Here is a 26990-nt window from a genome sequence, read left to right on the forward strand (position 1 = left end):
AAATCTTTACTAAATACTTCACTTTAATAAATATTTTTTCATGGACCGATATAAACATTTAAATAAAATAATTATTTCTAATTATAATAATGCAGTTAAAATAAAAAATAAAATCAAGCTTACTAACTTAATCAATTTTCACATTAATATATTATATTTAATAAATCATATTAATACCTATCTCGGATTTAAATTAATTTCAGTTTTTTTAAATATGTTGGTTAATTTTTTATTTGGTTATACATTAATATCGTCCATATGCATTTTAAAATATAAATATGCCTATTAAGTAGGTTACTATAGACCATTGGACGGAAAAATATATTTACTCTCATACTAGATATTTATAACCTTTATAATATCTATATTTATAGCATGTCGTGCTATATTGTGCTACTCATAATTGTTCATTTGTTTAGTTTATACATGTTATAAAAACGTTTAAATAATAATTTGAACGTCATGAGCTTGTTGAAACGAGTATTAAACATCAAATAAATACGATCATCAAAGTTTTGAGACTAAATATGTATATTAAACAAATACAATCATAGAGGAGAACACTGCATAGTCGATACAAGCTTGTGTCACGTCCGTTCAATTAACTAACGACTTACTTTATAGATCGAATATATGTGCTTTTTATTTAGAACATGTATTTTATCTAGCAAAACATGTTCGAACTGGTACTCCGATTTTGTCGAGTCAAACCATACTAATAAATACATCATAACTTTCGATTTGTATATATTAAAAAAAATTTACCTTGTTTTAAGTTTGGAAAATGTAAAAAAATAAAAATAAAAATAAAAATAATAATAATAAATAAATTTGACGAGTAATTTTTTTTTTAAGCGGTAAATTATATATATATATATATATATATATATATGGGTGGTGGTAATTAAGAAATGCACCGTGGAAACTCCGACGTCAACGCCTTTCTCAGCCGTTCTTCCTATTTCGGTTCCCTGTGTGGCCGTTACCGTCGCCACCGGCCAATGCTCATTCCTACTGCCCTCAACGCCCTCAAATCCTCAAGGTCAATATCTTGGTCGCCGGTACTTTATCTCTCCCTCTCTCTGTCGATCGCCATAGAAATGGCGCTTTTCCGAGAACAAAAAAACTGCTGAAAACAATTGAATGGAAGGTGGTTTATATGTAGTTTTCGTACTTACTAGTTCGATCTTTCTTGGTCTTTTTTGTTATGAAGACGGGTAGGTTCCAGCAAACCTTGGCGGGATGTCTGGAGCTGAGTGGGATATCTCTGCATTCAGGGAAGGTTTCGAAAGTGAAGTTATGTCCGGAATTTGCAGGCAGAGGGAGGTATTTTGATTTCAAGTCCAACTTCATTCCTGCCTCGATCGATTATGCTGAAGAGTCGTCTCTTTGTACGACGCTCTCTAAGGATGGGTTTAAAATTCGAACTGTTGAGCATTTGCTTTCTGCCCTGGAGGCCATGGGGGTTGACAATTGTAGGATTGAGATAGCGAATGAAGACGCTAAAGACAGTGAAGTCGAGGTACTTGTGACCGTCATTGTGAATTCATTTTTTCATTATTCGCGAAAATCTAGTTTGTGTTATATCAATTTCTCCGGATGAATGGAACCGTGATAATTTGTTCAGTCTACTGTCCTTTGGTTATATATATACACGTACGTTATAAATGTTGAAAGAAAGCAGTATTCACCAAGAAAAGTGAATATTAAAGAAGGGGCGAGCAAACCTTTTTTCAGGACGTCTCAGCATCATTGAAAATTCTCCTGTTTCTCTCTAGTTAAAACCCTGTAAGGTGGTCAATAATGTAAAAGTCAAAATGGAGGGTGGAAAAGCACCTCCTCCATTGCAAAGCAACACCTTTGGTTTTGAGGCAAGTGAACGCCAAAATTCAAAATTCAAAAAAAAAAAAAAAAAAAAAAAAAAAAAAAAAAAAAAAANATAAGAGATCCCAAATTACAGTAGCAAACTTTCAACTACAAAGTATGTGCTCTAGGTACTCTGACGCACCATTGCAAAGAATGCACCATTGGTTTGGTTCTTTCTTGTTCATTCCCGTTTTCATTGATAGTTTAATACTCGGTTTCTTATCCAAAACTTGGCACAAATATTTAAATATCAAATTTGTAATTTCTATGTGAAAAGTTAGTCTCTATGTGTAATAAATTTGAGTGATTATGTTTTTTTAGCTTTAATATCAATATTGTGCGTACCCTTAGTTGAAGAATGTTTCTGATAATATATATTCAGGTTCCAATTTTGGATGGATCTGCGTGTAAATGGGTGGATGCAATAGAGGAGGTTGGTCTTAAGTTGGCTATAGACCAGCGTGGCAACTGCTGTGAAAAAATGGCACCATATGTAAATCAACCTGTCTATGCGTGGAGGAATGACTGTTATCTTGTTGCTTTTCCAGCCTCAGCAGTTCGTATTACTTATGGAATTGACTTTCCTCAGGTACAAATATCTTTTTATAAATGGTTATTTACTGCATGCTGTGTGAATTGAAAATGTTGCGCCTCTTTATTTATTTATTTGTGTCAATTTCTGTATTAGCTTCATATAACAAGAGTAGTTCTCTGAGAAACTTCTTTCTGTAATATGTTTGATTCTTTGACATTGCCACCAAGAGCCTAATTGAGATTAAGAAAGATCCTTTAAAAATGATAAAATTTAGACATTATTACTATTTTGACATGGAAGTTGTACTGCCAATTTTTGAAATAGCCTTTGCCTGTCTTCATCTAAACTCCCCTTAATTAGTCCATATTCTTATATTACTTAGAATTGGGAATATGTTAAAGTAAGTCAAAGATTGGGCTTGTTATTAATTCTTTTTGCAAAATGTTATCGAATGGCTGAAAGTTTACTGTTGATATATCAAAATAATGGGTGGAACTAGACTATGGCTATTGATTTAATACTATCGGTTGAATCTTACTGTCAAGTGGTATTGAATGATCTATGAACATTTCTTACGTGCAAGGTGCCTGGCATTGGCTGCCAATGGTTTTCTACTGCTCCTTTGGACAATATGTTCTATGCCGAGCAAATAGCTCCATCAAGAACCTTTTGCATTTACGAGGAGGTTTGTTTAAGTTTGTTAGCTAATACTTTTGTTTTGTGAATCTGTTGATACTTCATCATAAAAGAAGTGGTTCTTACTGAAATGATTGTTGGGTTCTGTAACAGACATGTTGACCCATCTATTTAAGTTATATATATTTTTCAGGGGGGGNGGGGGGGGGGGGGGGGGGGGGGGGGGGGGGGGGGGGGGGGGGGGGGGGGGGGGGGGGGGGGGGGGGGGGGGGGGGGGGGGGGGGGGGGGGGGGGGGGGGGGGGGGGGGGGGGGGGGTGCAGGGTATCAGAATTTATGCATGTTTAATGAAGAAGAAGAATGTGAGCAAAAGAGAAGAGGTCTGTAATCTGAATGGTGGAGAAAGCCCACATTTCCACCATCATTACCTCCATTGTCAATAGTTCTCAATCCATTTGAATTATGATCAGCCGACGTATCATCCAGTTCGAGTCTATGGGGATCTACAATCTCTTCCATTTTAGCCAAGAAATCGTTCCCCAATACCTATCTGCAAAATTTATTTATGCATGTTTTCTCATTCGACATTAAATTTAGAGTTTGGAGATGTATATTATACAAGAAACTTATTCAGACGCATTTCATTGACCAGTATGCTAACCCAATCCATTGTGTGAATCATTATTTGAATCAAAATGAGAAAATTGTGAAAATCAAGTTTGAAGAGAATGTTGTTGGTCTCTAAAAAATGTTTGCATTTGGCCTCAACGACCAAGGTTTTCCGTTTTTCATTTAGGCTTTAATAGGGGCAATTGTCAAGTCTGAAGTCTAAATTGTGATCATATCAAGTCTGGTAGATGGGCATACTTCATAGGGTATGTGGTTGGGGGCTTTCCTTCTTTCTTAAGTATTTGATGCAGGGAGAATTAGGTTAATCTTAGGATTGTCAATCCTTTATACTGCCCTTTTATGTACTACCTCCCCATAAATAGGGAGTCCACCCCTCATGTATGGAACATCTTTCATTCTAATAAAAATCCCAATTTAGATTCTTGGAGAATTCTCTTCTTTAGTCTTTAGGCTGCAACCAATTTGGTATGCCTAGGCCAAAGTTGGCAGCTACCAGGAAACCTCAAAGTTTAGGAACCAAATAGTATAGACCATCTCGGTACTAAACTTGTAATTTAACAACCCCCACCCCATAAAAAAAAGAAAAAAAAGAGAAAAAAGAGAAAAAAAAACAACGAAAAGAAGGAAAAGAAGGAAAAGAGGGAAAAAAAGAAAAAGAAAAAGGAAAAGGAAAGTTAGGATTATATATTCTTGCATTTTGAATCGCTATTAAATATTGAAACAATATTTTCAAATTTTTGAGATGCACTGGAGAAAGCTACATAGCCTCGAAGACTTTCTGGGTCTTTAATATTCAGTATTTATCAACAATACATATTACATACTTACTGCATATCACATTTGCATAAATAACAGTGTAATTGACTTCCTTACAGGTAGAGCAAATGCGTAATATGGGGCTCATAAGAGGAGGCTCAATAGAAAATGCTTTAGTTTGCAGGTTTGTTGCTTTATTCATAAATCTTCGATCTTCAAGTTCCTGGTTGATTTTAGTGGCTTCTTTCTGATATGATATGTACAGTACAAAATATATTTTAGTCAACCTGGTTCCCCTTTTCCTATCTACTCCAGTGTCAGTAAAGGTTGGATCAATCCCCCATTGCGTTTCCATGATGAACCTTGTCGCCACAAGGTTTTAGATTTCATTGGTGATATCTCACTTTTTGCACGGTTAGGCAGTCAAGGGCTTCCGGTGGCACACATAGTGGTTTACAAGGTAAGTTCTTTGTGATTTACCTCTCTAATGTGTGGTCATTACATATAGGATTACACTACCAATCAGATAATAAGAATTCGTTGGAGCACAATCTGAACTTGTTTTGTTTTTTTATTACGTGGATACCTTTTATTTATTCCTCAAGCATGTTGTTGCCTGCATTATAAGAGCCAGGTATCTTTTGATGATTATTAACAATTGAAAGACTCTTCTTGATTAGCTCTTCTGGAGGGGGTAATCTCAACCCTCCCTTGTCGTCAGATTGTTTTTGGTTTCTCTTGATGGACATACACATCTCTGTTTCTTACAAATATGTGTGTGTGTTTGTGTAAGGGAAAGGTATATTCTCAGTCTCCTTGCTCTATTATGTCTTTCTTTGTCCCTTGCCCTTTTTGTATATATTTGTATATATTGATGACGAACCCTAGTATTTAGTTTCTCTTGGCGCATCACATGATAGAAATTTATGAATTTGGCGATCAAATATATTCTATTGTTTCTTTAGTTCTCTAATAAGTTCTTGCCTTGTTGTGATTTGTTAATGTCATGCCCTCAATTAACATCCATTTTGCTACTATGCCATTTCACTTTGTTTCCAGAAGCTGCATCAAATCTAAAAAGTGCTTATTTGAGGGTGTGCCATGACTTTCTCATTTGAACCTTTAGTTCCCATAGCAAATCCTTGTCTTAGTTATTCAAATGTTGTTTTTGTGACTGGTGGACATATAGACGGAGGTTATGTAAATGTGAGCATTGCTTTTTTGAACTACTTGAATTTTTCTGCTGAAAAGTTCGAGAGGGATTTGGTGATGTTCTTTGTTAGGGAGAACTGTTAAAACGATTGTATTTGAGCAGATTGTGTAGAGGGTTGAGAGTTTTAAATGATGTGTCATTTGGGGAAATATTATGGACACTATAAAAGGTTGGATCAAATCGGAAATACCAGTTCAAGAAAATGTGTCCAAATTTCTGACGTAATTGACTAGGGGGTGCAAATTGGTCGGCTGACATTGTTTTGGGCTCAAACCAACACTCATCCCTGACGTGTCAATTTTGGTCAATTGGAGTCCTGAAACTTTCTAACCTTTGTACAAATTGACCATTCTCGGTCAGTTGGTTTTGATCGGATTTTGGTGGATGCTAAAGAAAGAGTAGATTATCATAGTTGTGTGGCTAAAAATGTCGAGATGCAGCTATAGGAGAGAGTTAAAGAACATATTATTTGTCTTCTTTCTTGTCATTAGGAAGTTTTTAATCTTCATTTTGCTCAAGAAAAAAGAACAGTGGAGCATTGTGTTAATTCTAAAGGTTTTTTTTCCCTTGGTTAATCTTGCTACTCAAAGATTCATCCAAAGGAAGGTAGTTCTTTTGACCAATAAAGAGGAATGAGCCTGATGAGTTGACCAATCCCTATTTAGGTCGTCTTTTTACCAAGGTAAATCATAAATGTCTTCGTTTTGGTTGTTACTAGTTTTGACAATTATTGTTATTTAAGTAACAAAGGCTGGTTTGTAGCCTTTAAATAGGGTCCGTAGGTTGCAAGAGGTATTACTTTCAGAATAAAAACGAGACTCTCTCCAAGATTTAATTTGAGAAGATTAGTATACACTAAAAAACAATATTTAGATACCCTGTTGTACTCACTCCTGACAGATTTTATGAATACTATGCTTGAAATTGAATGAATTCTATGCAATGCTAAATGAGCCACAACTCTATTCGCAACTTGTGATTCTTTGAGGACTTCTAGGGGGAGAAAATAGGGAGCCCATGTAGTACATCTTGCTGGCTTTGGACGACTGCTCTTTTCCTTCAGTTGGAAATAAATTACTGTTATTCACATTTGTACATGTCACTTGAATACATTTAAATTTTATCATGTTCTTTGTGTTCTTTTGGATACAATTTTTTTTTAACAAGTTATACTTGTTGGCATGTCTTGATTGGCGAGTGTATGCTTGGGAAGCTTAAAAGGAACAAGTAAATGCTTTGTTAATGAATTCTTTGAGGTCATGCGTTTTCTTTTAGTACAATAAACGTGGTGATGGAATTTTGAATCTCTGACTTTGAGGGAAGAAGTAAATGTCTTTAACAGCTGTGCATATTCTTCAAGGTCAGGGATGTAAATAAGATTGTTGAATTTTCATATCTCAATGCAGGGTGGTCATTCCATGCATGCCAATTTTGTTCGCCGCTTATCGGAAAACATTTGAGTAGACAAGTAGCTGTCTTTGCTTGCAGAAGTGTAAACATATTCTGCAATTGAGGTAATTAAGTATTTGAAATTTCTCCTCCGGTTGCTTGACAGATGAAACATTCTGCTGTAATTTGGGAAAATAGTTGTGTAAAATCTGTAAGAACGATCAACGGATAGGATTCGTCACAATTGCAGTAATTTCATATACTAGATCGTATGTTGGAGGAAGTTTTTGTATTCTTTTAAGCCACAAATCCAAATGAGGTGAAGATTGATTTATGTTTTCATCTTAATGTTGTTTTCTAGTAAATCCTTAACAGGATAGATGAATAACTACTTGGCTTTTATCTTCTAGTATAAATTTGCCTAAATGGAAAGAATAGATAGAAAAAATTGGATCAGATCATACGTCTGTATGGTATAAATTACTCACCCTGCTGATGGTTTAATCTGTGTACGAAGAGTTGGCTGATCCAGTGGCAGCCTATGTGGTTGACCCTACACTTCGTAATTTTTCATATTCCTTGAAACTGTTGGACATGCATTGGATTCATAAGCTAAATACATACACCTTGCATTAATTTGCAACATCATCCTTCTCCAACCTCATGATTTGGGAAGGATTTTCAACTCTCAGACAAGGAATGGTGCACTGGAGTTTATGAGTTGCTGTTTTATTGAAACCAGTTCTTTGCTCTTTGTTGGTCATAATAATCTAATGTGGTATTCATACAGTCATTAAGTGTAGAGGTTGCAGTATCTCAGATCTTGCTGATATGCTTGATTCAGGAACTCTCTGAAGGAGTCCACAACTTCCTTAATTTATTCTTAACTCGATTGTGTGCTCATCGAGGAGGATGATATCGCCATGTGAAGAAAGGTACACTTCAATAATTGTTTTTTTGATGATAATGTTATTGATCATTTATTAGACTGAGTCAATACAAATGGTCAGAAAATAACATGGTTAATTTTTTACGGCTTGGGCTCTTTTAGGTGATAGATTCTAAACTTCCCTCCAGGTTATTAGTGTAGATGCAAATTGTACCTCTGTATTGTAGGTTGTCTCTGAGAAGGATTCATGGTCCTCTATATTGAATTTGAACATCCACTCTGGGAGTTTTCTTGAACTCTGTTAATCGTGGCCATACGGATTAAAATTGACTAGTGATGTTAAATATTCTTCGACTTCGATCTTGTTTCTCAGCTTTTAGCTATTCTGTTTCTTGTCATTAACATTTTTTTTTTTTTTTTTTTTTTTGGAAAAAATCAATTTAGACTCCTAAACTTGTCGAGTTGTATTAATTGTAACCTTAAACTTTTAATTTCATGAAAGTTCATCAACTTTTAAATCAAAATTATCTAATCTCAACAATTTTAACCCTCTAATAAGATCTTATTCTAAATATGGTTGAGAAAATTATAAAACATATGAAGAGAAAAACAAATTGGTTTCTGTTAATTCATGTGCATGACAGGAAGCTCCTAATAAAGTGTTTTTATTTATTCTTATCTTTACTTTTCATGAACTAATAATACGAATTTGAATGTGCTCCACCTGAATAAAATAATATCAGCAGCAGTGTCATAGATAATTTAAACCAATACCAATTATCCACTCTCGTCTGCCAATCCTGCAACATTTTCTGGTAGAGCCAATCAAAATGAAAGTATTATTTAAAAAAAATTAAATATCAAATAGAATAAAATGTTTGAAGTAGATCATAAGAACGATCCATGTGGGAGTTCTTATTTTATGGTTGTTTTTTAAACAGACAATCAATTGATCTGTCAGAAACTTGTTTATGGCATCGTGGTGGACACTTATTACCTTGGAAATGGTGTTCCTGCTGTGTTTTTTTATGACAAATAATCCAGAAATTGAGATTTGGTTTACTTTATGAGTTTTGACTGACTCATCTCATCATCTCTCTCTCTCTCTCTCTCTCTCTCTCTCTCTTTCATGTTGCTCTTCTTTTGGGGGTAAAGCCTGTCTTCCCTTCTTTGAGTATGTAACTTGAGTGTAAAATTTCTTGGGGAAAGACATTCTGTGAGAAGGGTTGCAAGATAGATTGGTAAAGATTAGGGTACTCTTCTTTTTCTACAATTTGCGATAGAATATGATCGGCCTTCAATTGAACAAGTATGAGTATGTAAGTGACTAGGGGAATCTGCATTTTTGAGAGTAAGAATACTTGTTTTTAAAGACGAAAAGACAATCCTGTCAAAAAGTATCGAACCCATTCTAGGAGTGAAGAAAAAGTATAAAAAGTACTGAACTCTGCAGAAGAAAAGGAGTATAAAAGAAAAGAGTTTGGTGTAATAAGAAGAATATATTAACAATACCTGAATCAACAACACACTCATTGCAGATTACATCATATATCAACTGAATATGACAATAGAAAGAAACAAAAATAAAAATTCCAATCAGTAGGGAGACTACCTATACAAATCCACACAACCATTGGCTCACTCAAAAACAAACCTGACAGAAGGTGGTTAGCCAACAAGTCAACTATTCTTCCTTTTTAACTCTTTCTTTCTCCCCTTCTTTGCTGATCTCTAAACACAGGGATGACAATCCTAAGTCAGATGCATTACCAATTACCTCTCTTCGTGCAACGTCGTCTTTCCAAGTCTTTCCTCTTACTATATTGCCAACAATTTAACGAACACAGGGTCATCGGCATGCGGGTTACACTACTATGATCAATCATGTGGAAGAAAATTAAATATAGAGTAAAAAGGAACAAAGATCATAAACTATGTGGAAACGCTTGGTTGCACAAATTCAGATTCAGTTTCTTGTTATTGAGTGCTGCGATTCAACCCACCGCGTCCAACATTCCTGGAAAATATGAAAGATGTCAGTCAACTTTTCGTGAGATGTTAATGTATTGTAAGAAAACAGTCTGAATCTAATAAGGAAAGCTTTAAGAAGTAGTCGCAAGTGCAAATAAACATCAGGGCAGTAGGTGGGGTTAACACAGATCAACAAATGATAAGAATTCTCACAAGTCTTCTAACAATGACATTTTTGTTTCTTTCTTTTGCTCAAATAGTCATATCACAGATTAAGAAGATTAAAACGTCGACATGTTCAAGGTAATCGTGTTTCGAAATGCCTTGCTCAAGTGGTGAGGAAACAGTCTACAGTCCATGATCTCGAACCTCAATAAGAGCACCATAATACATGTGTCCATATACACAACATCTTCAAGGACATAAAAGAAAAGGACATCTTAACAAAGAAACTGAACACATGGAATTTAATACAATTGCCTATTTTCTAATCAATTCAATCCAAATATCTCGTGAAGCTCCTATCAAATATTTGCTGTGTATTCCCAACATTTAATCCCAGTACATGCAACATATTAACTTGACACTAATTAAGTGGCAGAAATATGATGAAATTACATAAATTAGAGAGCATATCATAATAAGCTCTCTTTAAATTACAGAGATTGGCATCTTCTCCCGCCCCACCTCCCACCCCAAAATAATAAAATCATATCAGAGATATGCAATCATAATAGTCATTGCGTACACAACACTAGTTTTCTGATAATAACAGCATTGATTGATTACTAGTTTTGTACATGACAGAAATCTGAATTAATACCTTCCGGGATGCAGTTGTGCTGCACTAACGGGGCCCTTGGTGCTGCCACCAAATCTCTTTGCCTTGTTCTCCTGCACTTTCTCCACACGCATAGCTGCTACCTCCTTCTCCATGGCAGCCACTTCCCTTCTCATCTTCTTTGCCTCAACCTCCATTGCTTTGGTCAGCGTCTCTACCTTCTTTGCTAACATCTGAAAAACATTGAGCACCAAAACCAGAAAAGAAGTTAACATCTATGAGACTCACATATACAGAAAAAGTTACATAAACGTGAGCAAGCTTGTGCAGAATATCAACCTCAATGGCGTCATCCTTGTCTTTAAGGATTTGATCTTTCTCATGACCGCCTTTTCTCAAAGCTATAACCTCCTTCTGAAGTAAATCGTACAATGTACCCGGAACACTGTCTTCACTCTCAAGTGTGGGAGACTCATTTCCCTTTTCATCGGGATTACTTTTCCAATCATTATTTACTTCACTGTCCTTGCTTGCATCACAGGACTGATTGAATGAATAACTGGGTAGAAGTCTATTTAAGGACACCTTTCCTCGGTCCAATGACCTCGTGCCTCCATCAAATGATTTCGACGTACCCTTGGCATGTTTCAACACTGTGCTACTGCTTGAGGACAAAGGTCTATACTGAGAACCTGGTGTCTTTTTCGATAAAAATCCATTGGAAGTTAATTTTGAAATGTTGTCAACTCCACCCAAAGATTGCCGACGAGAGGGGCCATTGCTTATACTTCTCCCTTCAGGAGTACTCCGATTGTTACTGCCAGAAGACCCTCTCAAGCTCTCTTCAAGCACTCTAAGTCGCAGCTGATACTTCTCCTGGAAAACAGTAGCAGAGAGGTCTTTAGTTTCTAGTAACTGCTAACCATGTACACAATGACAGCGAGAAAAGAATAGATTACTTTCAATAGAGCTTCAGACTTTGCAGTTCGTTCCATTATAGCAAGTTTATCACGAAGTTGCTGCATTTCTCCCTGAAAATAGAGGTAATGGCACAACAACATACAGGCAACAGATAAGCCCAGAGAACAATATTGGATGCAAAAGAGTTGTGGAACTCAATTTACCTGCAAAAATCTTCGTTCTTCAAGCCACTGTTTTACAGGCATAACCTTATCATTTGCATCTTTCCATTCATTTGCTACTACAACAGCCACTCTGTTGGCTGTTACCTTTGCACGAGCCAACTCTCTATCAAGAGTTTTCCTTTCCTCCTGAAGAACACAGAAAGAAACCTCAACAATTTTGGTAATGCACAAGAAGATTCAAATTAGTACATGTCAAGTAAAAGACACTTCTGATTCAAATACTTCGGCACATTACATTCATCTCTTGAACTTTGCGCTGGTAATCCCTCACAGCATTTGCTGCAGCACCACCAGCAAGAACAGCCTCCTCCAGCTCCCTCACAGTTTGCGTTAATTTTTCAACCTCTGCAACTTTTTGTCTGTGCATCTTGTCCAAGATTTTATTTTCTTCCTAAAACAGATCAGTGAACCTATAAATTTCTCCTCATTATGAAGCTTAAGAAATGATGATGGACGAAATGGCTTACATGCTCAGATGTTAAGCATCATGCATCAGAAACATTACCTGGCAAATCTCTATCTGTTTCATCAACTCCTGATTTTTATTCTGTAAATCATCCACCATAGAGGCCTTGGCCAGGGCACTTTGAACAGTCCTCTCAGCATCAACCAAAGCTGCTTCCTTTGATTTGGTAAGACGATCCAATGCTTTATTGTCATCTTGAAGCTTAGCAATCTGGAAATCAACCAAGAAAACACATATAAACTCACAGTAATTTTCTTTCCGTGCGGTTTGTGTTTTAGTAATTATTGTGGCATATGTAATAAATAGTACCTCCTGTCGTGCAAGCTTGAGCTCAGCCTCCAAAGGTGCAAGAATGGCTTCAATTGGAGGCATGTCATCATCCTTTTGAGCAGCATGTACCCTCCTAAGAGTAGCTTCAGCAGCAAATTGAGCTGCCATTGAAGCCTTCTTCTCATCATTGATTTTCTTTATTTCAAGATTCTGCAAAATATTACACGATAAATTACATGATATCAACCAAAAGGTGTAAAGAAGGTTAAAAAAAAAAGGTTCAGTAAATACCTTGCTTTCAAGAAGAGATTCTGTCAATTTCAACTTCTCCTCAGCCTTTGATAGTTCTTCAGTCAGCTATATATAAATTAAACACCAAATCAATCATTTCCATAAATTACATTTCCCCAACTTTTATGCATAGAAGGGTAACAAATAAGCCACTCGGACAATATAAATGTTGCTTGAGAAGAACACATGAAAAGGAAAGCCTGTGAAGCCTTACTGTATAAAGCAAAGTAGAACAGATAAACCCGAGTACCAAAAGTTCTAAGATCAAAGAGGCCTACATACACTCCATAGCCAACTTTAAAATGCTGATAGGAGATGAGAATACATAGAAGTAAAACAGTATATTCGCATCAGTTTACAGGAAAACTCTTAGTTTCACAAGACCACAACACCTATAATTGAGAACATTTGAAATTCTATCATTTCTGAAGATGGATTAACACCTAAAGCTGTGAACACTTGGAATTCAAAACAACCATTTAAGAGACCAAGATTGACTGAAATGTTACAAAAATAATTCTAAACAGGACTTAAAAAATAGATGTGTGATTAAACCTATGACATACGTTGAAAGAAAATAAACGGTGAAATAATTTTCGCAATCGTTTTTCCAAAAGGAGAGGCTAATTCCAACCAGAATGAAAATGAACATGACATAAAAAATATGAAAATTTCACCATCCCCCAATATTAGTACAATGAAAAATAAGATTTGAGCATGAATGTAAACGGAAAATCTTCATGCTGCACTCAAATTAGACAAATACAAGGACTCAAGGATCACACGTTATTCAACTGGTCTGTTCTAAAGGGAAAGCTTAGGAAATCAAAAGGTGTCTTTCCAGAATGCTTGGTTCAAGAAATTTGGGACAAGGGCTACTTCTCCCACTTAGGCTTGATGGAGCTTAACGATCCATCTTGTCAAGGAAACTGGCAGATGAAAAATGGGAACTACCCACCATTCAGTACCGAGGGAATGCCCACAAAATGGAAATAAGAACAATTAGGGGATTTTAATTGAGAAGTTCAGATCTCAACAATACAAAAAGCAAACCCAACAACTTGTAGAAAAATGCTCCAGCCTAGATTCTGCAAACTCAGCAGATAATTTTGGCAGTTTCCAATAATAAAGGGTGTTGTATTCACTGTCAAATCCCATCCTATCTCACAGAAGAAAAAACTTTCAAGTAATTTCTTCAATCCCTTTAAGCTAATCGACAAGAATCGCACAATTAACAGCATAAAGATGTCCCAAAAACAATAAAATGATCAAACATTAACCTCTTCAACTGCCTTCTCTCTAAGTCGCTCAGACAACTTTAATGCCTTGATCTTCGCCTGAGCTTCCCCGAGCTCTCGATCCTTATCTGCGAACAAGACAGAAAAACGAATCGAACACAAAACATTGAATAAAACGAGCTAAAAAAACAGCAGATCGAACCACATTTCGCACCTCGCACTTCATTCTCGAGGCGATTGAGCTCCAACTTCACCGGATCCGAGCCGGGAAACAAGTTAAAGAAGTCGTCGGCGTCCATACTCGGCCTAACCGACGTCCGGCGCCTCGACGAGCTCTTCCCCTCCTTGAAAGATCCCGACACCGTCAACGACGTTGGATTCGGTGCCGGAATGGGTGTCGGCGTAGCCTGAGAATCCACCGCTCGTCCATTGCTAACCTCCGGCAAAAACCCACCTCCATCGCCAGAAATCTCCGCCATAACCTGATCTACCCGAATCTCTCCCCTCTTTCTTCACATTCAAATGCAAGCCCAGCCCAGGATCCACAAACTCTAGGGCTCCAAATCTCACAAAATGTACATTACATTCACCACAAAAAATCAATAAACAAAAGAATAATAACAAAACTCAACAATACACACAGAAACAGAACTAAATACCCACTCAACTCAAGTATACAGAACAAAACCCAAGAGAGAGAGAGAGAGAAAGAGAGCAAGAAAATGGAAATGAGAAATTGGGTTCGTTAAGGAGAACTGAACTCTCTGCGTGTGTGTGTGTCTCTCTCCAAGAGGGGTATAAATGAAGTCTAGAGAGAGAAAGAGGGAAATGGGGGCTCTGGTTTCTCTGGGTCAGTGTTTCTCTCTCTAGAAATCTGGGAGGGTGTGTCAGTATGTGTGGGGGAAGACTGTTAGAGAGAGAAAAAGACAGATAGAAAGAGAGTGAGTGTGTGAGAGAGAGAGGGAGTGATTATTATTTGATTATCTAAACAATTAACTTCTCATTTAATTTAATTAAATTACATTAATAAAGAGATTAAATAATTTATAATTTTGAAAATACAGGTCTTGTTTGCAGGCGCTTTGCTGTTAAGTCAGGGAGAGAATACAAAGGTTTATTTTTTTTTAAATTAATTTTCTTAAAACAATAAATAAAAATTTAAAGATTTGAACCCCGATACCTCTCCGATATTAGCATGGTAGTTTTTGAACTTGTTCAATCCCGATTTTTTCCTTTCGACTCGACTTAGGGTTCGTGGTTAGTAACAAAATTTTTCATATAGCTTGTCACGAGATCCATCTTGAACTTTTGGGTCATTGGGATATACGGCTCAACCAGCCTTCTGACACGCTTCCTCCACCCATAGGTGAAGTCACGTGACAAATCATGTAGTGTTGTTCTCGGTAATACGCTTGGGCAGCGCACAAAACAATACTATCCTGATCTCGGAGTGTCCTATATCATGAACTAAGTGAGTTATACCTAGTCAAACCCGTTCGAGGTCCAACCTGCTTTGGAAATGCAAACTCTAGCCTTGACCAAATACAAAAAGTGTTTGACTAGCAAACGATTGTGTTTTATACCGGATTTCTCGTTACTTATGTCAATATTCTTGCTTATAATATCTATAGATGTTATCATGAAAAACTTTTCTCGGTTGAGAAAATGTCTAGCTATTGATACTTAAAAAAGCTTTTCTTTGGTGTATCACTTGAGTCCTCGTACATGTTCGATGTCACGGATCCAGACTAGTGGGTCATTACGCTTGAATTAATTTATTAAATAATAATAATAATAAAAAAAAAAAAAGGTAATAACCAAAATTACTATTTGTTAAGAAGCGGCGGATGCCAGCTGGACCAATTAAGCGCAGCTCGGCTCGGCTCTTTCACGTTCCTTCCACTTGGCCGTCTTTCCCAATTTTCTAATGGATTAATCCATTTTTATTTTGTTCAATATTTAATATTTTGTTCAAATTAGTATTTTTTTTTATGTATAAATAACTTTCTATTTTCCAACCAAAAAAATATATATTTCTAAAAATAAATAAAATATTACATTACCATTCAAATAATTAAGGAGGATTTTATTAAATTATATTTAATGGTGATTTAATATGTAACATGATTACCAGAGAGAGGTTTCCATACCATTATAACAAATGTTTCGTCCCCTCTCCAACTGATATGAGATCTTATAATCCACCCTTCTTGAGGACCTAATATCCTGACTCACCGCCCAGTGCCTAACTTTGATACTATTTGTATCAATTCAAGCCACCATTGTCCGCTTTAGCCCATTACATATCTCACGATTTTAAAAACGCATATTCGTTCTTCTCTCCAACTAATGCGAGATCTCACACGATAAACTTCAAACAAATTAAAAAAGCAATTTTGAGAATCGGATCGCCAACTAATATTGTCTCATAGATTTTGAACATTACATAAGAAAGTGTTTGGTAGTTGACACGTGGAATTTGAGGACCCTATATACCCTTTATTTTTCCTTTATATATTTATTTTGAAAAAGACATTTCTTTTATTTAATTATTTTCTCTCTTTTGAAAAAATGATTTTGTTTATGTATTTGTCTCATTTGTCTCTTTTTTCCCCATTTGTAACAAGCACTTTATAAAAAAACAAAAAAGTTAAATAAATAAATAATAATAATTTTGTGTTTAAAATAAAGTAGCTCAAATATTATTTTTATTTTTAATATATATATTTTTAAAAAGTTTTGGATGAAAAAGAAAATGGTGGGTGTAGATAGAGTTGCCATTTTGGTGTAAGAGATAAAAACTATTTTTAAACCCTAAAGTTCTTTTTGTTTGTTTATTCCTTTACGAACCCTAATTTTGTCCCTTTCAAACCTAGTACTTAATTGTCGTTCACGTGCATGTTTCGATCACGAGAAGTTGTGTCTAATTTTAGAGACTTAACGTCTTTGTACATGAAAAGAGGAAGTTCAATTAGGTTGACTATGTTTGATTTACGGTTAATAAAGACCGACTAGAACTTAGTTAAAATTTAAAAAATTGCATGTACTGACGGACGTTAGATAACTAACTGCATTAGCACATCATTTGTGATCTCTTCAAGCTCCACGCACCATTAAAAAACGAAACAAACTCAATAAATTAAGACATTTTCTGGTCATTTTTAGCAAACCTTAAATTCCTCAAACAACCCATTAATCCATCTCTCACACACAAACGTATAAATGGACATACACCCACCTTTCTTCAATCACCATCAACAATGGCATCGCATAAGCTCGTGTTCTTGATTGGACTCTTGCTTATTGCCTTGTTCGACACGTCGATGGCCAAAGGCAAGTTTAGTAAGAATAGAAACCAAGACGTAATCCCTAAACGACCATATTCACCACCAAGGACACCCCTGATTCAATTTCGTAAATATCAAATCGAGATTCATAATGACTTGAGAATGTTTATATTGGACAGTCGTTGTTACTCGAAAGATGATGATTTAGGGTTGCATATATTGTTCCCCGACGATCAACAAAACTGGACGTTTCGAGCTAATTTTATGGAGACGACCAAATTCATCTGCAGATTGGAATGGCAATATGGGGAGTTGATATTTGATTCTTTTGTGAGTGATTATAATTTCTTGAACCGCCATTGTGGGAACTCAGTGTGTGGTTGGAGTGCAAGGCAAGATGGAGTTTATTTGACCAATGAAGTTGGTCAATATGTTTTTTATGATTATTGGGATATGTTGTTGTAATATAAATATTTCTCGCTCTTACGTGTAATTAAATTGTTAATAAATCGACGTGTAATAATGGTCAATACAAAGTTTCATATATTTTTTATTTTTCTAATAGTTTTCGACCTTATTAATAACCCCGAGTAGAAAGAACATGAATAATCAAATATTCTACTAATATATCTATTGGAACATGAATGAAGGTATATGAACCCGTGCTAGCTAAATAAGAAAATTAAATTTAATTAAATTTCTAGATATTAGATTCTCGTGCACAATTGATATCGTCCATTCCCAGCTTAGTTATTAACTCGTTAAACATTGAGTTGTGAAGTTTTTTTTAGTACACGTAACTGATTCAAACTATCCATATCTCTAATTTCTCTTCGATAAAAATGTCGATCCATTTGAATATGTTTGTCATAACCTGCCGGATAAGATAATGTGCAACATTGATCTTATAACTTCGACCACACGACTTCAACGGTAGTTATAAAGACTTTGAATAAATCTAATGAAGGTGGAAAATTCATAGCTATGAAGACCGCTTCCATAGATTTGGTCACAGACGAAAAATTGACAGCTATGAAAGTTTCAAATAAATTTGTTCAAGGTGGAAGATTAGTAACTCGGAAGGCTTCAAATAAATTTGTTGGAGCGGGAAGATTAAGTATTTACTTATCTTTCTTATTAATTTCCCACGTGCTTTTTATAATTAAATAAAAACAAAAAAACAAAACCTTGAGTACCGTGACAAAATGTAAAAACCTCTTCCTATTAGACGCATAATAGTCAAGAAATGAAAGCCTAAAAAGAACCGTATCTTGATGATTACCGTAAGACTGACAACAATACACCATGAGCCCAAACAGACACTAGAAAGCCTAAAAAGAACGGTATTTTGATGAATACCATAAGACTGACAACAATACACCATGAGCCAAAACAGACACTAATGCACCATCTTATCCAAACCAACTAAATCTAAAAATAAATAAAATAAAATTACATATATTAAATAACAATTATAATTATCATTAACGTGATTCCTTCAATAAGAATAATAAATAAATAAATAAATTCTTACCAAAAAAAAAAAAAAAACCTTTTTTTGGGTAAGATAAATAGCGATTTTAAAGCAAATTAAAGAGAAAATATTAGGAAGGAACATAATTTAAAGGTGCAGTGTGGAGACAACCTGCGATGACCATGAATTCAAAACATTGTCCAATATTAGCGTTTCTCCAACAACCTGGGGGCTTCTCCGACAGCCAATTTAAACCCAGAAGAGGCTCAGAGAATTAGCCAAAAACAAAAATGGAGGGGCAGGGGCTCATGCGACGGCTACCACTCCTCCTCCTCCTCCTCCTCCTCCTCCACCTGGTGTCCTTGACCATGTCGGTGGCCTCGAAAAAGAAGGCAGAAACAGGGCCCGAGCAGCCAGATCCGAACCAACCTGCCATAGCCCTACGCAAGTTTGATGTTCATATACGCAATGGGCTGCGAATGTACTTGTTGGACAGCCATTGCTGCTCCAAAGACGACGATTTGGGGGTGCATGTTGTATACCCAGACGATGAACAAAGCTGGTCGTTCAGAGGGAACTGGCTTGGATCCACCAATTTTCATTGCAAGTTGGAGTGGGCTTATGGGTTCGTGGAATTTGATGCTTTTGCTGATGATCTAAACTTTGTCACCACCTTTTGTGGGGATTCTTCCTGTGTTTGGACTGCAAAACAAGATGGGGTTTATTTGGCCGACCAAAATGGTCAACTTGTTTTTAAGGATCATTGGGAAATGCTTCCATGATCAAAACCAAACCAAACAACTTCCGTTGTCTGTCGCTATTACATGTTTGATGTCATGGTCATGTTTGAATTATTTTTTTATTTTTTTATTCTTATAGTGTATGAAGGTACGATTCATTGCTCAAATTATGTTTACATCTGTTTAAGGTTAATTTGCTTTGCTGTAAAATATATCGTAAGAAGATATAACTATTTATCCAATTCTTCCTACTCGAGTTGTCTATTATCAATGTCATTGTTGTTGCTGGTTGTTTTTTTTTTGCTTGCTTATAACATTGCTTTTGTAAAAGTTTTTCGTTTTCTAAAAATATTTTTCAAGAGCGAGATCGGTGGCTTGAACGTACTCGTCCGTTCACTAAAATTAAGCCTTTTCGTGAATCCAATGGCACGAGAATTATTTGTTGGAGATGGTGAGATTTGTTTTTTAGTACTTAATAATAATTTAAATTATTTTATTTACCATATAACATTATTCATTATATGAAAAATCTAACGTTAGTTATTATCGTAATCTTAAACGGCATATGATCCATTTGCAGTAAAATTATGTTTAAGAAATAGCTGAGACAGTCTACTATATATCGATAAAATTTGGTGCTTATGTTGATGACACTGTTGATATTAGCCATTTTGTAGTTGTTACAAATGATTTGATCCAACTTATTCACAGAGACATGTGAGTGGAGGTATCGTATATAATGAGGATATATAAGATTGAGACACAGAATATTTAGTCTTGTAATGAATCTGTTAATTAAAAATACTATTATTTCACAATATCATCATATGTGACTCGATCTCAATCTTGATTGACGAACTTTTGTCTTTAACGAATTTTACTTTGATTTGCATGAGTGAGAATGACTTTTGCAGTCAATTTAATAAACCTACCATTTTCGAGATTTGACCTAACGGGTGCAAGAAAAATAAATTTATTGAGATGAAATTCAATCTTAGCGTTTAGGGTTTAGGGTTTTAGGGTTTTAAGACTTTAGGGCTTTAGGGTTTAGGGTTTTAGGGTTTAGGGTTTAGGAGAGTAAATGAGCAGTTTCTTTAAGGGTTGATTTCAAGATTTTAACAATGAGTCCCGTCCTCTCACAGACATAAGAGAGACTATGGTTGGATCATAAACTAATTATTCATTAGAGAATCAAGGGTACTTAAGGTACCAGATGTAATAATAGGGGTAAAATAGACTTTTGATCCAACTTGTGAATAATATAATCGTCCTTTGTTTCTTAGCTAGTCCCTCCTGTTCTCCCGTCAATTTTGCACAAACCCCTATCGTAGAAGCTATATGCACCGCCGTGAGGAATTGCACGAAAAAAACGTGTCTATATATTGATTATGTATGAGATGCTATAGCAGGACACATGATTATATGACTATGAAGGTAAGTTTCTAAAAACTTTTAATGGTTTATAATTTGTATTGCAAGTGTTTGGTCCTTATTTAGAATGTACAAATTTCCCATGCTGACTTTCTCAACAAAAAAACATTAGGTTTCCCCTTACATTTCTCAACAAAAGCAACTATTTTGAGCCTTTTCCATGTCAAGAACTTCATGTATATATACACATACAAATCACAAGAACATGAACTCGTTATCCATCAGACATCAAAAGATAACCAAATAATAGCACTTACTCCTTCGAGTTCAATCAGACAAAAACTAAACCCTATGGATCGACTTGTATTATTATGGCTCGGCCTCTTACTTACGATGTCCTGTCCAATGACAGGTGCAAGTGAAGAACAACAACAACAGGAAAGATCTCTTATTGATATCCCCAAATTTCGTGTCGAAATTCGCAACGGGTTACAAATGTATATATTGGATAGCCATTGCTTTTCTAAAGACGACGATTTGGGATTACACATACTCTTTCCAGACGATCAACAAAGTTGGTCGTTTAGAGACAATATATGGGGAAGAACATTATTCCATTGTAGATTGGAATGGGAAAGAGGGTTTAAGGAATTTGATGCATTCTTTGTTGATGAGGTTTTCTTTGATGAGTACTGTTCCAACTTTAGGTGCATTTGGATCGCTAAACAAGATGGGATTTATATGTTGAATAAAGCTGGTCAAGAGGTCTTCTATCATCGTTGGAAATTGCTTAGGTTGCCGTGAAGTGAACAGGGTTTGGCTTGGTCTGTGGCTTGGTGTGTGGTGTCCCCATCATCCTAGCTTACATTTTCAAAGTGCTGTTTTTTAATCTTCTCACCCGACAACGAGTGACCCGAGAAGATACAAATCATAACATAACGTATGTATCTTTATCGGTTGAGCTATCTCAATGTTATTTATTTATTTATTAAGTATCTTAATCAAATTCAATAAGAAATCTATTTATTTATTTCATTTGTTCCATGACTGGACTATTCACTCTATTAATAATCGAGCCGTTGTTCTTCCTTTACCTTCGTAGTCACCGACATTGCCCATGCTTTCCATGTCCACGTTCATGTTTGAGAGCATGTAAACTAGGGGTTGATATCATCACCACGGGGTGAAAAAACCAGCATATTGTATATCTAAGTGATATGAGGCAAACATGAATCTTATTGTAATGGCTTAAGCCTATCGATGTGGGATCTCACAATCCACTCCCTTTTTGGGCCTAGCGTCCTCTATGGTACTCATTCCCTTGTCCAATTGATGTGGGACACTCCAATCCACCCCCTTTGGGGCCAACGTCCTGGCTGACACACCACCTCGTGTCTACCCTTCTTCAGAGCTCATACACCACCTCGTGTCTATCCCTCTTTAGAGCTCAATCCAATCCACCCCCTTTGGGGCCAACGTCCTGGCTGACGCACCACCTCGTGTCTACCCTTCTTCAGAGCTCATACACCACCTCGTGTCTATCCCTCTTTAGAGCTCAATCTCCTCGGGCACATCGTTTAGTGTCTGATCTTGATACCATTTGTAATAAATGACCCAAACCCATTCACTAGCTGATAATGTCCTTTTTGGGCCATCCTTTTCAGCAAGGGCCTTTTTGACCATTTCTAATGGCCAAGCCTACCACTAACTAACCGATCTTTTTGACCAAAAACGCGCTAAGAAAGGTTTTCACACTCTTATACACTCTTGTAGAGATATAAGAATGCTTCATTCTCCTCTCCAACCGAGGTGGGGTCTCACAATCAATCAATTAAATTTTGTGCTTCTCATTTTACTCATTAGTTGCAATGCAACATCTTGCAATAGTACATAGCATTCCTTACGATGCCACCTGATAATTGCTTGTAGCATTGTTTCTAATGAGTTGATGCTTTAAAATTGCATCGCAAATATACACGCATGATTTATGACCAACTCAAGTTACTATGACCAACTCAAGTTACACTAAGAGAAATCAAGTTGCCTACTAAGAAAAATCAAGTTGCATACGAGTTGACGTTCATATGTATTATTAATTTAGCCTAAAAGAATTAATATCAAAATTATCATTTGGTACAGAGTAAGGTAAATTTGGTTCAATCTTTGCAAGAGTTGATAGACTAGGAAAACTCACAAAGATCCCTTCTTCCATTGAATTTCTTGGTAAGGTTTTTGATTTGAAGTCAGTGAAGAACAGCCAAACTATATAGGTAAGCCAATCAAGTATGCTTAGTGGAGTCTTCCCTTACAAAACAAATCTCCATCCTTTTTCCAATCCGATAACACAAATACTTGAATCGTTCGAACCTATCTTCGAAGCTAATCAAGGTAAAAAAAAGAAGAGAAAAATGCAAGAATACACATTTATAGCAAACAAACAAACTTGGCATCTTGACACCCAGCAAATTGGAGATCAAAATTGTCATTTCCAGTAATACATGTCTAAACAAAAATGGGGGTCCTGTTTGTCAAATAAGAAACCCCAAATCAAGAGAAAACATGTACATCTACACAGGAAGTGCTGCACAATACAAAGTAGACACATGGCCACTTAGAAGTAAATTACAGAACCAAAAAGAAAGGTAAGAAAAAGTGGAAAAACGCAACCTATATTACATTTTTATAAATATATACAGAAGACCAAAATTTAAACACGAATAAAATCATAATGCAGCAAGGAACTGGGAAATTTTTGTTCTTACAGTAGCTACGAGGAGTCTCAACTGGTTCGTTTGATGCAACTTTTCCTTTGGGGTTGGCTGCAAGATTAAAATAGAATCAAAGATCTGAATCTTGCCCACTAGCTAAGCAGAGTTCGTGCAATTCATTGAGTAACCATTCTTCCCCGGTGTGGCCGCCCAATACCAAAACTCTTGTTCCTCCAACCACACAAGTACTGTGTCCCCAAGCAAATTTTGGTGGTTGTCCAGGAACATTGAGAATCCTCCATGATGGTTTCTCCTCGGATGGATCCAAAAGGAACAGTTGAGAAGGCGAATGTAACCCGGCGATCGAGCCTCCAAAAATGATAATCCTTCCACAGGGCATGCTGACTGCTACATGATCGAGTCTTGGTGGAGGAACTACAGCACTCTGGCCGCCTATGCCAGTGAATGCACTGCACTCAAGTTGCCTCCACCGGGGTTTTTCCTCTTCTAAATCTATGGTGTACGCCTCTCCCGATCGTAAGCGTAGGTGTCCGCTCTTGGCAAGTCCACCAAACATTAGAATCTTTGTCCGACCATAAACTGACAGAGAATGTCCCAATCTAGATGGGGGAGTCCCGGATGTGGGAATCTCTCTCCAGGTTGGCTTGTCTGTTGTTAGATCCAACAAGTATGTGTCACTGAGAAGCACCCCGGCATCTGTGCATCCACCTGAAACAACCAGTTTAGAACCTTCGATCATACAGGAGCTATGCCAGGATCTAGGCAATGGAGGAGCTCCACCAGAGATTTCTTTCCACGTTGGTTGCTGAGCATCCAAATCGAGTACAAACACGTCGTTGAGCAATCCTTGACTGCCGCATCCACCAAAAACAACTAACCAAGAACCATTCAAACATGATAAAGTGTGGCCCCAACGTCCAGGCGGGGAGGATTTCACGCTTACTCTTCGCCACTCTGGATTTGCAGCATCAAGATTGAGAACAAAGGTATCATCCATGGGCTGCATATTGACTCCTTCCCCACCAAATAATACAAGTCGATTACCTGCTGCACAAGCACTAAAGTTGCAACGTAAAGGCTCCACAGCTCCCCTAACTGTCAGTTTTCTCCAACATACAGCTTCAAGAGTTGTAAGTTCCCTGGCCAAGCGCCCCCAACCAAGTTTATCTGTCATTTGTTCCAATGTTCCAGTCACTTCTCTTCCCCATGCATTCTGACATACCATCTTCCTTAAATGTTCGTTCTTCGTCAATTGACGAATCCTTCGGCACACTGATCCAACAGATGCAACATCTCGTGGCGTCAAGCGTGATAAAATGTTATGGGCTAAGACTTCATCTGAAAGCTGTAGTATCCCACAGATTTTTTTATGCTGACCAAATGGTGATTGATCAATCAGATGAGCACTTTTGCCTGATAGATCATATTTTATTGCACAAGTTTCTTTGAAAACGGGATATGACAACCGATTAAGGTCTATCTTTGTCTCAGAAAACACTTGAATTCCTATAATGTGTGTTACAGTACCATCATCATCATGTATCGGTGCAAGCCGTAACCTATTCACCATAGGAGTGCCATCCTTTCTGAAATTGAGGAGTTCACCTTGGAATTCAACGCCTTCCTCAAGACATCTTCTGATTTCAGAAACAACCACTGGATCTACCAAAGGGTGGCGCCTTTGTGCATGAGTATCTCTATATTGTAAGAACCGACTGAAACAAAAGTACCCATATGAGTTTATGAAATTCTTACACACAAGAACAATTACAAAACCATGGAAATAAACTAAACTGTACAAAGACAAGATCATACGAAGAGAGAAAGAAGTTTCAAGTAAATCACCGCTGATAAACTTAAACCAGAATCATTTGACAGTATATAACTATGGACTCAATTGGATAAAGTCATGCTGTTGGAATGAAACTAAAAGGCAACTACATCAGGACTTCAATGTGAATTACGGAAATCAAATGGTAACTACCCCCACCGTCCCACCAAGAAAAAGAGCACAACAATGATAGAAAATTATCAGAGTCACCATAATTTTCCACAGAGCCACCGACTTTTTGAGAAAAATAAACAAGGAAATCAAAATGTACTTTCACTTTCTTCTCCTCTATCTTTCTTAACAGGATGCCGACCAGAATTTAGATTCAAACCAATCAAATGTGCTTCTTTATCATGTAGTAACTTGTGTAAGGATAGGAATTCAAACAATCATTCATTTGCTAAAAGGATCGACCAGCACAAAAAAGCCACCCTTAACAAGCATAGAACATTCGCAACAGGAAACATTAACAAAACTGGTTTCGGAAAGGATTCCCACTTGAAATTGATGCAAATCACAACTCAAAAGGGGCACATATATTGTCTTCATTACAAACGATCAAAACCACAAAACTAATTGCCCCTGGATTAATTGAATTTCAAATCACCTTATCGAGCATCCAAAAGTTTCTTGTACCGAAAATTACATTATAAATCCATCCGGAAACCGAAATTACCACTGCCTTCTATACCAAACAAAGGAAGCCAAAAACATCCAGCAAAACAACAAAAATTATCGCGCAATTGAATCTCATCATACCAATTCTGGCCGAGGACCTCATCGGCGCGATATCCGGTACAGATCTCGAAGACTTTGTTGACGTAGATGATTGGGAAATCGGGCTCCAGAGCATCGGAGACCACGAAGGAAGTTGGCGTCATTGGGTAGAAGAACATGCCTGGCTTCAATGGAAGTTCACTCACCTGCTCTTCTTCTTCTTCATTTTCGAGCTGTTCATCGTCGTGCTTAGAGCATTTTAGCCTCTTGACGGAGCTCTGAACCTCCGGTTCATCATCGTTTTTCGCCATTGCCATTCGCCGCTTTCTTTCTTTCTTTCGTCAGAACCTGAAAATTGAAGTGATTGGACAGAGCATTTGAGATATTTATCTGCTCGATGGCGGTGAAGTAAAATGCCCATCTCCCATCTTAAAATTACGAATTTGCCACTACACCAAAATTTATAGAAAAATCCTTTCCATACACTAAAAATAATATATCCGTTTTCAATAATGTGATTATTTTTTTTTTTAATTTTCATTTTTGTTCAAAACTATCCCTAAATAAGTATTACGTTTCAACAAATCCTACATTGTATTGCTTTCCCGGGGATCTGTTCCCTAACAAAAGGCGACGCTCTCCAACATTCTTGTGAGATTCTTATCGAAATTAATGGTCATTATGGATTAGATGAAAAAATGTTGTGACATGAGAGGCTCTAATTAGCCTTCAAGGAAATCGCTTTATCAGATATGGTCAACCCCTCA

At 36.6% G+C, this 26990-nt stretch overlaps 5 protein-coding genes across 8 annotated transcripts; 3 read left to right on the top strand and 2 right to left on the bottom strand.

The window, feature by feature from the left end:
* Positions 1-919: 919 nt before the first annotated feature.
* LOC111781424 (probable UDP-3-O-acyl-N-acetylglucosamine deacetylase 2, mitochondrial) lies at positions 920-8270 on the top strand. Of its 3 annotated transcripts, XM_023662004.1 has the most exons (9): positions 920-1061; positions 1214-1522; positions 2249-2455; positions 2985-3086; positions 4541-4605; positions 4737-4881; positions 7041-7148; positions 7868-7958; positions 8140-8270. In XM_023662004.1, the coding sequence occupies exons 1-7, from the start codon at positions 1002-1004 to the stop codon at positions 7092-7094; spliced, it is 942 nt and encodes a 313-aa protein (XP_023517772.1). In that variant the 5' UTR covers positions 920-1001; the 3' UTR covers positions 7095-7148; positions 7868-7958; positions 8140-8270. The 3 variants fall into 3 exon arrangements, with proteins under 3 accessions (XP_023517772.1, XP_023517764.1, XP_023517781.1); XM_023661996.1 differs by having other exon boundaries at positions 7868-8270; XM_023662013.1 differs by lacking the exons at positions 7868-7958; positions 8140-8270 and having other exon boundaries at positions 4737-6316; positions 7041-7858.
* A 1121-nt stretch (positions 8271-9391) lies between these two features.
* LOC111804500 (microtubule-associated protein 70-1-like) lies at positions 9392-15011 on the bottom strand. 2 transcript variants are annotated; one of them, XM_023689340.1, is made up of 11 exons: positions 14289-15010; positions 14117-14202; positions 12837-12902; positions 12585-12755; positions 12315-12485; positions 12045-12200; positions 11789-11935; positions 11624-11695; positions 11004-11540; positions 10707-10897; positions 9392-9929 (listed from the first exon to the last, which is right to left on the bottom strand). In XM_023689340.1, the coding sequence occupies exons 1-11, from the start codon at positions 14551-14553 to the stop codon at positions 9890-9892; spliced, it is 1902 nt and encodes a 633-aa protein (XP_023545108.1). In that variant the 5' UTR covers positions 14554-15010; the 3' UTR covers positions 9392-9889. The 2 variants fall into 2 exon arrangements, with proteins under 2 accessions (XP_023545108.1, XP_023545101.1); XM_023689333.1 differs by having other exon boundaries at positions 12585-12902; positions 14289-15011.
* A 4114-nt stretch (positions 15012-19125) lies between these two features.
* On the top strand, positions 19126-19617 carry LOC111805831 (S-protein homolog 1-like). Its single transcript, XM_023691075.1, has one exon. It carries the CDS (start codon positions 19126-19128, stop codon positions 19615-19617), a length of 492 nt encoding a protein of 163 aa, XP_023546843.1.
* Positions 19618-21351: 1734 nt separating this feature from the next.
* On the top strand, positions 21352-21750 carry LOC111805884 (S-protein homolog 74-like). Its single transcript, XM_023691171.1, has one exon. It carries the CDS (start codon positions 21352-21354, stop codon positions 21748-21750), a length of 399 nt encoding a protein of 132 aa, XP_023546939.1.
* A 1647-nt stretch (positions 21751-23397) lies between these two features.
* Positions 23398-26565, bottom strand: LOC111781982 (adagio protein 3-like). The gene is made up of 2 exons (XM_023662737.1): positions 26266-26565; positions 23398-25390 (listed from the first exon to the last, which is right to left on the bottom strand). Exons 1-2 carry the CDS (start codon positions 26538-26540, stop codon positions 23785-23787), a joined length of 1881 nt encoding a protein of 626 aa, XP_023518505.1. The 5' UTR covers positions 26541-26565; the 3' UTR covers positions 23398-23784.
* Between the last annotated feature and the right edge of the window lie 425 nt (positions 26566-26990).

This window comes from Cucurbita pepo, chromosome LG01 (assembly GCF_002806865.2).
Source record: "Cucurbita pepo subsp. pepo cultivar mu-cu-16 chromosome LG01, ASM280686v2, whole genome shotgun sequence".
In the NCBI taxonomy this organism is placed as follows: domain Eukaryota; kingdom Viridiplantae; phylum Streptophyta; class Magnoliopsida; order Cucurbitales; family Cucurbitaceae; genus Cucurbita; species Cucurbita pepo.

Excerpts from the sequence above, each read along its gene's own strand:
- LOC111781424 (XM_023661996.1), top strand. The coding sequence starts at position 1,002 with ATGCTCATTCCTACTGCCCTCAACGCCCTCAAATCCTCAAGGTCAATA. Across the intron at positions 1,062-1,213 it reads GGTCAATATCTTGGTCGCCG|ACGGGTAGGTTCCAGCAAAC; the intron begins GTACTTTATCTC and ends TTTGTTATGAAG. Across the intron at positions 4,606-4,736 it reads GAAAATGCTTTAGTTTGCAG|TGTCAGTAAAGGTTGGATCA; the intron begins GTTTGTTGCTTT and ends TATCTACTCCAG.
- LOC111804500 (XM_023689333.1), bottom strand. The coding sequence starts at position 14,553 with ATGGCGGAGATTTCTGGCGATGGAGGTGGGTTTTTGCCGGAGGTTAGC. Across the intron at positions 12,486-12,584 it reads TCAAGCTTGCACGACAGGAG|ATTGCTAAGCTTCAAGATGA; the intron begins GTACTATTTATT and ends GTTGATTTCCAG. Across the intron at positions 11,936-12,044 it reads GCAAAGTTCAAGAGATGAAT|GAGGAAAGGAAAACTCTTGA; the intron begins GTAATGTGCCGA and ends TGTGTTCTTCAG.
- LOC111805831 (XM_023691075.1), top strand. The coding sequence starts at position 19,126 with ATGGAGGGGCAGGGGCTCATGCGACGGCTACCACTCCTCCTCCTCCTC.
- LOC111805884 (XM_023691171.1), top strand. The coding sequence starts at position 21,352 with ATGACAGGTGCAAGTGAAGAACAACAACAACAGGAAAGATCTCTTATT.
- LOC111781982 (XM_023662737.1), bottom strand. The coding sequence starts at position 26,540 with ATGGCAATGGCGAAAAACGATGATGAACCGGAGGTTCAGAGCTCCGTC. Across the intron at positions 25,391-26,265 it reads GAGGTCCTCGGCCAGAATTG|TCGGTTCTTACAATATAGAG; the intron begins GTATGATGAGAT and ends CTTTTGTTTCAG.